General features: G+C 42.5%; 1 protein-coding gene across 8 annotated transcripts in view; it reads left to right on the top strand.

The window, feature by feature from the left end:
• ST7 (suppression of tumorigenicity 7) overlaps positions 1–16924 on the top strand; it is a 173901-nt gene that overhangs the window by 119282 nt on the left and 37695 nt on the right. For all 8 annotated transcript variants that reach the window (XM_068400442.1, XM_068400445.1, XM_068400443.1 and 5 more), the window contains one exon: positions 14122–14236. In XM_068400442.1, coding sequence (XP_068256543.1) covers positions 14122–14236 — 115 coding nt within the window. The remainder of the gene's footprint in view (positions 1–14121; positions 14237–16924) is intronic.

Below are 16924 nucleotides of genomic sequence, written 5' to 3'. Positions count from 1 at the left end.
TTTGAGAGTGTTTAATTCATTGCATGTATGAGGCCATCTTGAGGACATTACTGATGGATTAGATTGTCTTGCTTGAATTTAATGTAAGAAAAGACTGAGATCCTGCTTAAAACACCTTAATGGAAAGAAAATGAGTTGTCGGTGACTTAAATAAGATTTTGATTTTATGGTTTTATACACTGCTCATAGGAAAATTGTATTCTTTAATATTATATTGAAGATATTTAAAACCATTTTTCAAACAATGTTTGAAAAACTGTTTAAAACCAGGGTTTTTTTAATTTAAAAAAAATGGGTAGGAATTTCTGTTGCTTCTGTGATTGACTTTGAGATAGTATTTTGTTGTTGGTTTTGCTGCTTGGATGTCATTCATTTAGCTGAGTAGAATTAATGAGAATTACAAACCTGTAATTTTCATGGAAACATGTAATTGAATCATACATAGGTGTTGCTTTTGCTTGTGTTTCTGATGATAATTATTTACTATATTTTGCTATAGAAACCAGCAGCTGTCACTATTTGTGTATATTGCATTAACTTATGTTCTCATTTTGATTAGTGTATTGTTGGAATAACTCCAGTCTAGTCAACAGAGTTATTCCAGTCTTATTCCTGTTTGTACAGAGCATGATATGGTCTGTGAGGGAACTAGATATCTTTTACTGTCCCTGAGGAGAAAGTCTACAGTGCTGGTTGTTTTATTTGTTGTGCTGATTGTGTTAGGAGGGTTTAAACTAGCATGTTCTAAATGATGTTGGAAAATTTGATATGTGCAGAGGTGAAAGGCTGTGGGGAATCTTCAGTATCCCTTCATGTTGAATCTTCGTTGTGAACAATGTTGCAAGCCAAGTAGCTGCATGCTGATGAGCAAGGACAGCCTTTTGTACCAGCTGCTCTCTTTCTGTTCTTTGCCAATTCCCTCACCATTACAATGCAAGAAAACAGAAGTGTGCTGGGTTTGTGTTTCATGTTTTTCATTGATTGAAAACAGAGAGAACGTGGAGGATATGCAAAGGCACTTCTCTCTGTACTTTGTGGGTGACTGAATCAGGGACTGGCTGCGCTACTGAATTCAGGAGCAGACTGACACGGTATTTCCCTTGACTGGGTCACTGGAGTATCCAGGTGAAAAAGTACCATGCAAGAAAGTGAATTGTCAAATTAATTTGAGCTTCTTGTGATTGTTCTGGAGAACATTTGGACTGTGGAGCAAGCTTTCATCGAGGGGCGATGTACGTTTAGGAAAGAGATGGGTAGAAGGCAGAAGGCATGCAAGTGGACAAAGTGAACAGAAGCTCTTAATTGCTTCCTTTTTCAGAGAGGAGATGAAAGAAACTTGTTCTATAATGTCTTTATCTCCTACCCCAGGGCCCTGTGCTCCCCTGAAGACTGCTTTGTAGTCTTAACAAGTATATGTTCCTGAGACACAGTGGAACTGCAACTTGCCCTGTGCTTTGCAGCTTTGTTTCGGAATGAGTGAGGTTTACGGAGAGAAGAAACTCTGCAGGTCTTTCCTCAGCTCTGGAGAAGGGTGGAAACCAAAACACTTTTTGAGGGTCAGAAAAGTACATTGTATTTCTGGGATCGGTCATATCTGCTGAGAAATTACTCTTCATATCACAGCAAAGGACCTAGAAGTCTACTTCTGTGTACCTAGCTCTGAGAACCTTGCTGAGGATATTTCAGTTGGATGTGCATCTGTGTTCATCTCAGTGCCCACCTGCAGTTTCTAAATGCATATTTCATGTCACAGGAGACACTGTCAGTACCTAAGCAGCTTGTATTGTTAGAGTGCTGCATGCTTATCAATGGGCTGCATGATAAGTTGTTTAAACACTCAGGCTGCCCTGAGCATTTAAAATTATTTAAGAGGTTACGTCACGTGCAGGCTTCAAAAGGGTACTCAACCATACTAAATCAATTTTAATGATATGGGTACGTTGAGTCTTTATCGTTTTATAACCAGAGACATTAGTGATTTTTGCTGGTATGATGGTTCTGCAAATCTAGCATACTTTCTTGTCAACCTCTTTTGCTGAGCTTTGAATTAGGTTTTCTGCTCAGTATTCTCTTGAATTCTGTATTTTTGTATGCATTACTGATTTGGTCTCGGGTAATGGGAATGCATGGCTGGGACAGCGTTCTGCACCTTCAATTATCAAGCTGTGTGAAAGAAAGAGTGTACTAATTGCTAATAAAGATGTTATGATCCCTAGCAACTTAACACAACTTCTGCAGCTGCTTGAATCGACAGCTACTGTCCGTCTCGCCCAAGTACTTCTGCGCTTGAGGCAAGGATTAGTGAGTCAGATTCTTTGGCTTATGTTACACAGGTCAGGTTAAGCAGGCTGCTCTGCCTTGAGTGGGATTCTAGATTTATTAACATCTGTAGCAGTTATTTAAAGTACCATTTATTAAAATTTGAAGGAAAAGTACTTCTTAGTTGAACAAGGCCAAGAGTTATCTCATAAATTTTACAAGAGCGCTCCTCTTGTGAATGATGACATTTGCCAATCTCCACCACAGAGTAGTATCTTCAGTTATTTCTTGTTCTGACACACAAGCACTGCAATAATAGCAAGTCATAAATGCTGATTTTAACATTTCCATATGTCTGTATATTCAAATGTGGTTTTTTTTGTCACAGATTCACATGTTATGGGTAAGTGGGAGGGGCAAGTTGGAACATCCCTCATTTGCATGGGCTCTTAAACAAAATGGAGACTCCTGTGCTTCCCCTGATGGTGTTTATGCCTTCCCTTTACCTGCATGTGACTCAGACCCCTCACTTTTTGCCATTACTGTCATCCTGCTCAAAACCCTCAAAAACTAGAAATTGTGTGACCACTACCTAAACCCAATAATAATGTTTCTCATATAAATTCTGGGTTTCCAGCATTGTGATTCTATTAAGATAGAATGTAGTCTTAGAATATAGTCACATAGTCTTGGTAGGAGCCGTGGTAACTTGGACTCCTTTTTGCCTGCCCTCTTGCATCACTCCATGTTCAGGGGCTTTGTATTGTCCTTTAATTATGCTCTTCCATCTCTCTGGAATCTCCTAGCCCATTTTTGAGCTACTGGATCATTTCCTCACTTTAATTTAATTTAAAAATCTACTTCTAAAAATATGACAAAGTTTCTGCAAAAAGTACTTTGGGATGCTGCAAATTAAGGAATATTTTTGACAAGGGCTATGAGTAATGACTTTATTTTCATGCTTTATGAAGCTACCAATCTTTGATGTAACAAACATTATTATAGTTTATCACTGTTACTACTTTTATGTGATGTGATTATTTAGTAGTGAATGGACATCTGGAACAACTTGCGCTCTTCTGGTTTCATGCCACATCTGCCTTTAAAATTCTCTTTATTCCTGAAATACATGTATTTTTGCAACACAGTCCAAGTAATAGCATTTTCATAATTATACTTCTTAAAGAACTCAAGTTGTACTCTGAGGGCTTTAATCCTCCGATTAAGAGAGAACATAAAGGCTGCATGTTCTAGCATATTTCCTGAGTTTGCATATTCGGTAAGATATCTTTCACTTTATTGACTCATTGTTAACCCTACATTGAAGAGAAGTCATATTATCTGTGAATATTATGGAGCACTAGGACTAAACTCACATTTGCCAAATTAAAAATGGAATGTCAGCAAATTTTATACCCGTGCCATCCCACAGTTAGTGTAAACTGGATCTGTGTCTCTTTTCTGACATTCTGAAGTTCAACCATTAGATGACATGTCAAATTCCCTGAATTCCACATGTGGATGAAAATATGTGGATCCTACTGCTAATTGTTTCCAAGCTCCAAAATAACAGGATCTGGCAGATTTGGCTTCTTAGCTTCTATCCTCTCAGAGCTGTGGAAGAGTAACTGCAGAGCTGCTTCCAAACAAAACAGTGATTATTTGCCAAAAGAAATGCAGCACATAGAGAAATGCATTAAATGACAGAATCCTACTTTTGCTGTAATTAAGCAGAACTTTAATTCAGGTAGGTCCAGTGTATCTCAGATCATTTTCCAACTCCGAGAGCTATGAGAGTGTCTGTTTACATCACATGAATCCCACTCACAATGAGATTGCACTGGAATGAGTTGCACTTTTAGCACCAGGAGTTAGCCTAATTTTTAAGCATCTGACACTGTTAACGGAGCCTGTTTGTGTGCTAGCCTTAGTCTGCTGGTAATGTTTCTTCCCTTCTGTCCTTGGCAGGTGAGCTGGCCAGGAGAAAAACTTAAGCATTAGTGTATCATCTTATTAGACATCAGAGAGTCAGTGTGGAGTGAGGTGTTGCAAATGCCTCAAGCCCAGTGTAAGCTTCAGTCAGAGAACAGACATGTGGAAGCTCAGCAGTAGACAATGAAGCCCATAGAAATGGAGGTTTGTTTTTCTACTGAGAAATGGCTTGGAATTTTGCCTTTTCTACCTTGTTCAGTTAACAGTTCCTACAGATTACAAGTCATATTGTCTCGGTGCTGGGGAAAGTTATGGAGCAGATCATCTTGAGTGCCATCACGTGGCATGTACAGGACAACCTGGCAATCAGGCCCAGTCAGCATGGGTTTATGAAAGGCAGGTCCTGCTTGACTAAGCTTGTTGCCTTTTGTGACAGGATGACCTGCTTACTGGATGAGGGAAAGGCTGTGAATGTTGTCTACCTAGACTTTAGTAAAGCCTTAGACACTGTTTCCAACAGCATTCTCCTGGAGAAGCTGACTGCTCATGGCTTGGATGGGCGTATACTTCGCTGGGTAAAAAAACTGGCTGGATGGCCGAGCCCAAAGAGTTGTGGTGAAAGGAGTTAAATCCAGCTGGCGGACAGTCACAAGTGGTGTTCCCCAGGATTCAGTGTTGGGGCCAGTTCTCTTTAATATCTTTATCAATGATCTGGACCAGAGGATCGAGCGCACCCTCATTAAGTTCACAGACAACACCAAGTTGGGCGGGAGTGTTGATCTGCTGGAGGGTAGGAAGGCTCTGCAGAGGGATCTGGATCAATGGGCTGAGGCCAACTGTATGAGGTTGAACAAGGCCAAGTGTCGGGTCCTGCACTTGGGGCACAACAACCCCATGCAACGCTACAGGTTTGGGGAAGAGTGGCTGGAAAGCTGCCTGGCGGAAAAGGACCTGGGGGTGTTAATCAGTGGCCGGCTGGATGTGAGCCAGCAGTGTGCCCAGGTGGCCAAGAAGGCCAACAGCATTCTGGCTTGCATCAGAAATAGTGTGGCCAGCAGGACTAGGGAAGTGATCGTCCCTCTGTACTCGGCACTGGTGAGGCTGCACCTCAAATACTGTGTCCAGTTTTGGGCCCCTCACTACAAGAAAGACATTGAGGTGCTGGAGAGAGTCCAAAGCAGGGCAACAAAGCTGCTGAAGGGTCTAGAGCACAAGTCCTATGAGGAGCGGCTGAGGGAACTGGGGTTGTTTAGTCTGGAGAAAAGGAGGCTCAGGGGAGACCTTATCACTCTCTACAACTACCTGAAAGGAGATTGTAGCGAGGCAGGTGTTGATCTCTTCCCCCAACTAACAAATGATAGGACAAGAGGAAATGGCCTCAAGTTGTGCCAGGGGAGGTTTAGATTGGATATCAGGAAAAATTTCTTCAGCGAAAGGGTTGTCAAGCATTAGAACAGGATGCCCAGGGAAGTGGTGGAGTCACCATCCCTGGAGGTATTTAAAAGAGGTGTAGATGTGGTGCTTAGGGATATGATGTAGTGGTGGACTTGGCAGTGCAAGGTTAACGGTTGGACTCGATGATCTTAAAGGTCCTTTCCAATCAAAATGATTCTATGATTCGATATACGAGAAAGCAGCTTATGCAAAGCGCTTGTGAAAATAACGGTGCTATCCATACTGTGTGCTTGATCCCTCAATGGTGGTGGACAGTTGCACCTGGAAGATGGCAGCCTCAGTCATTCCTCTTTTAGGAGACAGATTTTACCATTTCAGATACCCACTGCAGGAACAAATACACTAGGAATTAAGGTTGTAACAGTTTCACTGTTTGCATTGAATTTCTCTGGTTTGCTTGTTGTTGTTTCTTCATTTTAAGCTGAATTCACTTTTCCTGTTTATGAATGCATTCGGTTGAATACTTGTGTCTGAAAATGTTTTTGTTCGCTAAGAAGATATGAGCATAAGCAGCAACGAATGGTTGCATGCACTGCCCGTAAAATATGTGACCATGCATACAGCCATAATGCAAATGGCAAATAAATGTGTCAGCACCAGGTTATATATAAGATCATTCATTTATCCACCTCTGTATTCCCTTGAGTCCCATGGTCTAGTTGTAGGCATAAACTAGCTTAAAGCTGTTTTCTACACAAATAAGGTATCATTGCTAATTGATGCATGATGTTAATGTCATCACAGAGAGAATAATGGATGCAACAGTTAAAGCTACATTCCTTGAAAACGTTTCAAAAATTAGATATAAATGAGAAAATGCTGATGACTGAAATACTCTCAGGACAGGGAGTCCTCTTCATTAAATTGTTCTTTGGGAGATAAAACTTGTTCCTCAGCCAGTAAATCAGATGCAGATTTCCTTGTACCATAAAGCATTTATTGTAATCATCACATTTTCATATCCATCACAAAATCATTGAACCTACACCCTGCAATATGGATTGGGTGAGTCTGGAAATAACGGCCCTCCCAGGACTGGTGATAAGATATCCACTTGTGTCAGACTTATATGCAGAATTTTTCTGCAAACTTATACTCCTAAAATATTATTTATCTAAAAATTTTAAAAATATTCATTATCTGTGAAAGCTACCATTTTTGTGTATTTGCAGGTATACCTAATGAATCTTTCAACGAAAAGCAATTCCTTTTTCTGCCCATTTATCTATTTCCCCCCAAATGTGCAGAGCAATTAGAACAGAATATGGCCTAACCCAGCCCCAGGTCTGAATTTCATCACTAGAAAGTATTTTGACCAATACAAGTTCAAAGTAAAATCCTTGTGAACATAGATTTGGTATAATATGTTCAATAGCTGTTTGAACATCTTTATATTGTAAGGGAATACATTCATAGCTGTGTGATGTCTGTTAGCATATGCTATGAAAATAAGCTTCGCTCAGTGGAGCACAGCTCTTTCATACCAGCTGAGGAACCAACTAAGTGCAATTTTATAATGAAACTTTTAGTCCTAAGTAGTGTTGATGTAAAGAGTTGCAGCGGCTTTGGTGAGAAATCTTGAGTGCTGAATTTGATGACTGTCTTTTGAGATCTAAAGATGTGGAGAAAGATGGTAACAGAGCCTTCGTCTTTTCTTTCAGTGCAGTGCTTGCCACTGAAATGAAAGCATTTGTCGGGTTACAGGAAAGATGTAAAGAGAATTAAAATTGATAAGCCAAACAATTTGGCAAATGTTAGTCAGTAACTTCACAGAAGATAAATCTTTGCATGCAAAGGGAGGTCTGTGCCTCTTAAACTAGAGTCCAGATTAGAGCTTGATGGTGTAAGGGTCTGGGGAACTCAAGGGTGCGTTCTTCATCTTGTGTTCAGGGATAACGTGCCCATCTTTACATCTCTGTGTGGAGTATGAGCCAGCCTCCCTCTCCATCTGCTAGGGAGGGGAGGGGAGCAGGCTCATGGTCTGTTCTCCATTGCTTCTCAGCATGAGGAGCTCCTCAGCATGACGTAGTATTTGGCCTGCCCTGAGCATCTAGCAGGCCCATGTTGCGACCATGTTGCATTTTTTTCTTCCCTAGTGTTTGCTTTCACTATGAGGCCTAAAAGATGACCTGTCATAATATTCTTCCATCTAAGAGGCTTTACTTTCTGGGAAGTTTCTCAAAAAACAAATTTTTACTATGACTGAAAATTATTTGCAGTGAGAACTATATACATCCTGAGATGACAGAGAAATGAGTTCATGTCCTCTCTTTCTTTTATTTTTTTAATAGCAAATATGCTGTTGTTTGTGCATAGTCAATGTTCGAAGAGCTGAGTGGCTACTTAGAGGTGTTTTATTTTTGTAGCTACAATATCAACTGGGTTCATTATAACTGGGCTGGACTTCTTAACGTTCGACCTTTCCCAGATGAAACCTTTATTAACACTTGTCAGTTTGGAGGCCGGGCAGTCCAGACAGTGACCTTTATTCTGCTGCTGTCTTAGGCAGGGTTTATCACTCTGACAGAACCTAATTAAACTAGAAAAAAATAATCAGTGAGTGATGTCAGTGAGAAACAGAGAACCAGCATAAAAGCTTTTATTGGCCACAGTAAATCTATAACTAGCTGCAGCTCTTCTCTTTTCTTCACTGATGGAGGGAATGTTATTCTGCCAGCCATTATTCATTCTCAATGAGCAGGGATAATCTTTCTTAAACGCTTGGAGGGGTTTCTTTGCAATATGTTCATTCTGAACTCTAAATTACTATTTACTTAGGGCCAGATTTTGTCATGCTTTTTCCTGCCAAATAGTAGCTTCCTCTGTTAAAAATGCGATAGTGAGTAAGGACAAGAATGAAGAGAAGTAGGCTCTGTGCTGGATCCTTAACTGATGAAGACAACTATGTGAATTTTCACCTGCAGTTATTTTTCTTAAGCAATGACTTAAACTTTTTATTTTATTGTCAAATCCTTCCACTTACCTAGATGAGCACAAAGGCCTGTGGTCCATTTTTTTGGAAAACTGGAGAAGGAGAAAAGCCTGCAAACTATGCAGTTTTGTTTGTGTTCTTTTTCACAGGTTCAGCTCCTACCGTTGAAACCAGGAGCTTTATGGCCATGCCCATGGGACTAGCATCAAAATAATCAGTGAGCTCTTTCAGCTGCTGTCTCAGTGATCATGATTCTCACCAGAAATTTATATAATCAGTTAAACAAAACACCGTTGTCCTTGCCTTTTAAATTTTAATAATCCTCAAACTGCAGCAAAGTTAGTACTACCCAGATAGCCAAATTTAGACAGACTTATTCCTTAAGGTCAGAATAATTCTTACATTAGCTTATGCCAGACCATTAACACAAGGAAGAAATTCTCTGCACTTTGCATCTCTGTTTACCTGTCAAGGTCTCTTCCTTAACAGAGTGAAGAAGCTCTAGTGTATTACCTGTTTGTCATTTTCTAAAGTTCTTGGTGAATCTCCATCACTCTTGTTCAAATCCTGGCTTATTTTTATGTTACCTGTTTGTGAGATTCAGATTTGCTAGTTCCCATTAGTTTCTCTATTTGTATCTTCAAAGGTAGGTTTATTAAGTGACAGAGTTTTAAGGTCCAGCTTACTATTTTCAAATTGAGCAAGGCTGACCTTGAATCATTTTCTTTACTTGGCTTGTTATAATATTTCTGTTCTGTTTTTTTCCACTAATAAACCATCTCAGAGAAATTGTAAATAATAGTGTTCCCCTGCAAGTTCCTGAAGACCCGTGGTAGTATCAGCTATCCTAGTTCTACACCGTGTGGGACCTTTTTGTGCTGAATGTACATCTTGTAGGCAGTTAAGGTACAACAACCATAAAGAGAACACAAGGAAGCAAGGATCTTTTAACACTTCAGTTCTTTAGAGAATCACTCTGGCAATAAAAAAATATTATTTCATCAATGCTGCAGTAAAAAATGTGGATGCTTCTAATAAGCGTAGCTTCAAAAAGGAGATGCAATAGAATACCACCTTCAGTCATTTGAATCTATGCAGACACTGAAACTGAGGATGTGTAAGAACAAACCCCTGGTATCTCTCAAAGGGTTAGTTCATAAAGTAAAGGCACTTACATGTAAAAGGATTAGATTATTTTAGTTACACATTTCATTCAGTTTGTCATACAAGATGGATTCTTTAGTTATAGTGTTACATTTGTATAAACTTTACCTATTGTTGCTGCCTTTTTTTCTTTTTTTGTTTTGATTTTTTTATATTTACCACGACTGCAGTTGTGTTCTAAAGTATCCACAATTGCAAATCCTAATGTCACATACTTCATAATATAGTTGCATATATGTAAGTTTCTCTCATTTTATTTTATTCTGATTTTTTCCAATGTATTTTCTGTTTTTTTCTACTAATATGCCAGAGACGTGCTAGATTGCTTACTATTGATATACAGGAGCTACATTGTTGAAGATTCACAAGGAGCAGGAGGAGACCTAGGGGACGGAGGGGAATGGAGGCAGGTCCCTGCTCGGGGTGGCAGGCGAATCACATCCCGACCTTCCTTCCCTCCCCACGTCCCTCTGCAGAATAGGTGTGAGGTGCTGGAGCCTGAGCGTCTTCCTGAGTGTGAGGAAGACACGAATCTAGGTGAAAGACCCTCTACGGGACTACGTGAACAGAAGCAACCGAGTAAGAGGGTTGCAACCAGCTCCAAAAAGGAGAAAAGAAAAGTAATTGTTATAGGCGACTCCCTGCTAAGGGGAACGGAAGGCCCCATATGCAGGCCAGACCCGACTCACAGGGAAGTCTGCTGCCTCCCTGGGGCTCGGGTAAGGGATGTTGCCAGGAGGATTCCTGAACTGGTGAGGCCCTCTGACTACTACCCACTATTAGTATTCCAGGTGGGTAGGGATGAGATTGAAGAGAGAAGTCCCAGGGCAATCAAAAGGGACTTCAGGGCCCTGGGGCGTTTGGTAAAGGGGGTAGGTGCGCAGGTGATATTCTCTGCAATTCCTTCGGTGTTTGGTGAAAATAGGGAAAAGACTATGAAAGTACAACAGATTAATATGTGGCTAAGAGACTGGTGCCATAGGTGGGATTTTGGGTTTGTTGACCACGGGACGGCTTTCATGGCACTGGGCCTGCTTATGCCCGATGGGGAACAGCTGAATCAGAAGGGGAAAAGGGTTATGGCCCAGAAGTTGGCAGGGCTGATCAAGAGGTCTTTAAACTAGGTTTGATGGGGGAGGGGGATAAAACCAGGGCAGCCACAAATGAACCTAGGGGGGACAGGCCTGTGTCGGGGGCAAGGCCGCTAGCCCAGCTGAAGTGTGTTTACACCAATGCACGCAGTATGGGCAACAAACAGGAAGAGCTAGAAGCCACTGTACAGCAGGAAGGTTATGATGTGGTTGCCATCACAGAAACATGGTGGGATGACTCTCGTGACTGGAGTGCAGCTATGGATGGCTATAGGCTCTTTAAGAGGGACAGGCGAAGCAGGAGAGGCGGTGGGGTAGCGCTGTATGTTAGGGAGTGCTTGGACTGTGTTGAAATTGAGGAAGGTGGTGAGGATGACAAGGTTGAATGCCTATGGGTGAAGATCAGGGGGAAGGTCGGCAGGGCGGACATTACGGTGGGAGTCTGTTATAGACCACCCAACCAGGATGAGCAGGCGGACGAGGCGTTTTACAAGCGGCTGTCAGAAGCCGCCCGGTCGCCGGCCCTTGTACTCGTGGGCGACTTCAACTTGCCGGATGTCTGCTGGAAATACAACATGGCAGAGAGGAAGCAATCTAGGAGATTCCTCAAATGTGTGGAGGACAACTTCCTCATGCAAGTGGTAAATGAGCCCACTAGAGGAAGGGCCCTGCTTGACCTGTTGTTTGTGAACAGAGAAGGACTAGTGGGAGATGTGAGAGTCGGTGGCCGTCTTGGGAGTAGCGACCACGAAATGTTAGAGTTTTCAATAGTAGGGGAAGTAAGGAGGGGCAAGAGTAGAACTTCTGCCTTAGATTTCCGGCGAGCTGACTTTAGCCTGTTTAAGAGGCTGGTGGACCGAGTCCCTTGGCAATCGGTCCTGAAGGGCAAAGGAGTCCAGGAAGGCTGGACATGCTTCAAAAGGGAATTGCTAAATATTCAGGAGCAGGCTGTCCCAGTCTGTAGGAAGACATGCCGTCAGGTAAAAAGACCAGCCTGGTTAAACAGAGAACTTAGGCTAGAACTTAAGGAAAAAAAGAGAGCCTACTTGCTCTGGAAGAAGGGTCGGGTAACTTGGGAGGTCTATAGGGACGTGGCCAGGTCGTGTAGGGAGAAGATTAGAAGGGCCAAGGCTCAATTAGAGCTCGATTTGGCTGCTACAGTCAAAGATAACAAAAAAAGCTTTTACAAATACATCAACAGCAAAAGGAGGGTCAAGGAGAGCCTCCACCACTTGCTGAATGAGGAGGGTAGTGTAGTGTCAGGGGATGAGGAAAAGGCAGAGGTGCTCAATGCCTTCTTCGCCTCGGTCTTTAATGTCAAGACCAGTTGTCCTCAGGAGGCTCGGCCCCCAGAGCCTGAAGTTAGGGACGGGGGGCTGTGTGAACCTCCTGTAATCCAGGAGGAGACGGTTAGTGACCTGCTGTGCCAGTTGGACACCCACAAGGCTATGGGCCTGGATGGGATTCACCCCAGAGTAATGAAGGAACTGGCAAATGAACTTGCCAAACCACTCTCTATTATCTACTAGCAGTCCTGGTTAACTGGAGAAGTTCCAGCTGACTGGAAATTAGCAAATGTAACACCCATCTACAAGAAGGGTTGGAAGGACGATCCAGGGAACTATAGGCCTGTCAGCCTGACCTCGGTGCCAGGCAAGGTGATGGAACAGATCATCCTGAGTGCCGTTACACGGCACATGCAGGACAATCGGGGCATCGGGGCCAGCCAACATGGATTCATGAAAGGCAGGTCCTGCTCGACCAACCTGGTCTCCTTCTATGACCAAGTGACCCGCTTAGTAGATGAGGGCAGGGCTGTGGATGTAGTCTATCTAGACTTCAGTAAGGCATTCGACACTGTCTCCCACAGCATCCTCCTAGACAAACTGGCTGCCCGGGGCTTGGGTGGGTGGACTCTTCTATGGGTTAAAAACTAGCTGGATGGCCGAGCCCAGAGAGTGGTGGTGAATGGGGCAAAGTCCAACTGGCGGCCGGTCACTAGCGGTGTTCCCCAGGGCTCAGTTCTGGGGCCGGTGCTGTTCAATATCTTTATAGATGATCTAGACGTAGGGATTGAGTGCACCCTCAGCAAATTTGCAGATGACACCAAGCTGGGTGGGAGTGTCGATCTACTGGAGGGTAGGAAGGCCCTACAGAGGGATTTGGACAGGTTAGATAGATGGGCCGAGACCAACGGCATGAGGTTCAACAAGAACAAGTGCCGGGTCTTACACTTCGGCCACAACAACCCCATGCAGCGCTACAGGCTGGGAGAAGAGTGGTTAGAAAGCGGCCCGGTGGAAAGAGACCTGGGGGTGCTGATCGACAGCCGGCTAAACATGAGCCAGCAGTGTGCCCAGGTGGCCAAGAAGGCCAATGGCATCCTGGCCTCTATTAGGAATAGTGTAGCCAGCCAGTCTAGGGAAGTGATCGTCCCTCTGTACTCAGCACTGGTGAGGCCGCACCTTGAATACTGTGTCCAGTTCTGGGCCCCGCACTTCAAGAAAGATGTTGAGGTGTTGGAGTGAGTCCAGAGGAGGGCGACCAAGCTGGTGAAGGGTCTGGAGAGTCTGTCCTATGAGGAACGGCTGAGGGAGCTGGGGTTGTTTAGCCTGGAGAAGAGGAGGCTCCGAGGTGACCTTATTGCAGTCTACAACTACCTGAAGGGAGGTTGTGGTGAAGTAGGTGTTGGCCTCTTCTCCCAGGCAACTAGCGATAGGACAAGAGGACACAGCCTCAAGCTTTGCCAGGGGAGGTTCAGGTTGGACATTAGGAAGAATTTCTTTTCAGAAAGGGTTATTAGACATTGGAATGGGCTGCCCAGGGAGGTGGTGGAGTCACCATCTCTGGATGTGTTTAAGAAAAGACTGGACATGGCACTTAGTGGCATAGTCTAGTTGACAGGGTGGTGTCAGGGCAACGGTTGGACTCGATGATCCCTGAGGTCTCTTCCAACCTGGTTGATTCTGTGATTCTTTCCCAGTACAATGAGATAACTCTTCTTCACTTTGAAGAAGCCTATTAATTGAAGGAGAGTTATGTATTGAGGCAACTGTGTTCTTGGATTTGACTAATTACATCCTATGCAAAGCACGTCTTGTCAAGAAACCTGACCCAGTGTCCATTAAGAGCTCAGAAGTTTCTGAGATAGTAGTGAACTCTGGGGAAGAGCCAAGAACAAGGGGAACTGAGGGGTTTTAACTTGGTGTTTGTTATTGCAGTGCATTTTGAACAAGAAACACTTTTCCCTGTTAATAATCTAACCCTTTCATATGTTGCTGATTTTAGTTGATGAAGGAGTTTCCTCTGCTCAGCATGTTCAACATCCATGAAAACCTGCTAGAGGCTTTGTTGGAACTGCAAGCATATGCAGATGTCCAGGCAGTCTTAGCAAAGTATGATGGTAAGTTCACATATATTAATATTTTCTCTATATGGTACACACAGAAGCGGTGTTTCTAAGTCAAACTCTTAAAATTTAGGAAACATTGTAATTAAGGTGATTGGCATGAGCTTCATAGATCCCCTAACACAGTCCTTAATCCAAAGATTAAACTTGGTGCATTTTTTCTGCTAACCAATGCTTAATTAATTGTACAGGGTAATGGAACTTACTAGCAACTCTTCAGTGCTTTCTTTGCTTTCTATTGATGTTTAAAGAACGACTATTTAGATTCTGCAGACTTTTTATTGCATGCTATTCAAACCTTGTCTGAAGAAAAGATGATCAGTTCCCTTGTGGACTTTTCTATGAATGTTGACTTAGCAGCATACAAGTGCTTTATAAACATTAATTGATTTAACTTCACAGCAGTCTAGTGAGTAGCAGACTTCATGTCTTATGGGGAAAACTTGGAAAGCTCAGAAGACGAGGTGAACTTTTCACATTAATTTTCAGTATTTTTCAGTAAACATTGGTTTATGCAGCATTACATCCCTTTTTATGTTCAAATCACAGCTCCTGCTGAGTTCAGCTCTAGCCCTTTGAAATTGAATTCAAGACACCAGGGTCTCAAACAGAGAAAGGACAAAGTAAGAAGCACCAATTGGCATATTTTGTTTAGTTTAAGTTAAATGGATTTTCTTTGTATTGTGTAGAAGCTTTGTGACAGAAACAGGAATAGAATCCAGTTCTCTTGAACAGCGTTCGTCAACCTTCACAGTGCCTCTCTTCATCCTCTTCCTGCAGTCCCTGGCTTACTCACTATCCACATTCCAAGTTCTGCAACAAGCGAATCAGCAATCCTACAGCCATCAGTTTCCTGTTGTGTTCCTACACAGTCCTCATTCATCCTCAGAAAAGTCTAATTCTATGCACTGGAGTATGGCAAGGGAGTTTATGAAAGGAATATTATGTAATCATATAACTAAAAATGAGATCATAACACGCATGAATCAAATAGCTGAATTAAGTGAAACAGGTAGCCTTAATTTTGATGTTTCTTAACTCTTTCTCTAGATTGATCTTGTAGCCTTTAAAATGTTTTTAATTACTAGCTCTTACAGCCTTTCTGGTGTTCTTTGAACAGTAATTTTAAGGCTTGTAACTTCCAAAGTTTTTGAAAAGGTAGATGGGCATCATTTGAGGTACTGTTGTATAAATGGCTACCAATATGGGCTCTGGAGCCCATATCCACAGTGCTTTGGCCACTCCTTCTCTTTGATTCTTTGAAGGAATTAGTGTCTTTTCCAGCCTGCCCTTAATTGATCTTCTGTCCCATTTGTCTACTGAATTGTCTTCTACTTCTCTTCTGCATGGTCAGTTTCAGCTTTCTGTTGCTCCCAGTTCCTACCAGAGGCTCCTCGTTCAGCCAGTACCGCTCATTCCCAATTAGATTCTGCTTCTCCTAGCCACCTATCCCAATCTTCTCTTCAGGACAGTGATAGTCATGATACGTCTCCTCACCCACTTTCCAGCACCTGTCTTACCAGACATCTTTTCCATCTACTCTTTCCTCTGTGGCTTCTGCCTCCTCTTCATTTGACATTCTCTGCTGCATTGCCTGGATGCCAAAAAGCAGAACAGTAAGAGCCCACACAGACAGAGGCCTCTTGCCGTCAGCCCCAGTACTTGGCCCCATATCATCCCATGCAACAGTGGCATGCGGATGATGTGTAAGTTTATTGGAGTACTGAGATGCGTGTACTTGATGAGCAAAGAATCTTTGGAGGGTATAACTGAAAAAATTGCAGAAGCTACCACTGAATATGTTCTAACTGCTTTATCCTAACATCTTGTAACTTAGGATTTAAGATAAATTTTAATGAGGCTAGCAATAGACCATTGGCTTGATACTGACACGATCATACTGCCAAATTTCAGACCCCTGCAAGTGACTGTGGCAGAGCTGAGGTTATTTAACAAAAGATAAATAAGTAGCTGATTACAGGCAACATTAGTGATAGTCACTGCTACCAGTCCAGCTTGGAATATTTTCAACTCTTTCTGGAGTGAAATCATTCTAAGCAAAGATCAAAATGTCACCCAGGCCTTTGACTACTGCCATCCAGTAGCAGTAATGACTCTGGGAGAGATCTTGGTTGTGCTTAATCTGGTTGAAGAAATCTGCAGTTAAAGTGGTAACATCAGAGTCTTTCTTGTAGCTCCTGGTATTTCAGTAATTCCTGTGACACAGGTGTAAGATCCCCATGGACTTTATTTTGGCACGTTAAGAAGCAAGTAAATAGAAATGCCCATTTTTATGCCCCAAGCACCACAGGACGTTGGCACCTTCTAGTCTTTAATGTAGTTATGAGATAATAGCCCTGGAAGATAGCAGAACTGTGACAGAATAGGGAATTAAGCCATGCCCTCACAAATCTTAGACTAAACTCCTATGCCAGCTCTACTTTTGCATACTAAAGCACTGATCCCTAAACAATACTGTGGTGGAACTTTATGTCATGGAAGTTGATAAAACTTGAAGGTGCATTTTGTTTTCTCAAAAGCATCTGATAGAGTCAAAACTGAGGTTGTAAAAGTAACAGATGAGGCTCTTCAAAATAAAACTCTTCTTACTTTGTCTGTTTGAACCCATGCCGTTTCAACTCATGCTTTGCCATATACAAACAAAGGCATGTGTATACACTG

Source organism: Nyctibius grandis, chromosome 5, assembly GCF_013368605.1.
Source record: "Nyctibius grandis isolate bNycGra1 chromosome 5, bNycGra1.pri, whole genome shotgun sequence".
NCBI classification, from domain to species: domain Eukaryota; kingdom Metazoa; phylum Chordata; class Aves; order Nyctibiiformes; family Nyctibiidae; genus Nyctibius; species Nyctibius grandis.
The sequence above is the reverse complement of the archived record's forward strand: the minus strand, read 5'-3'. Positions and strand labels throughout refer to the sequence as shown.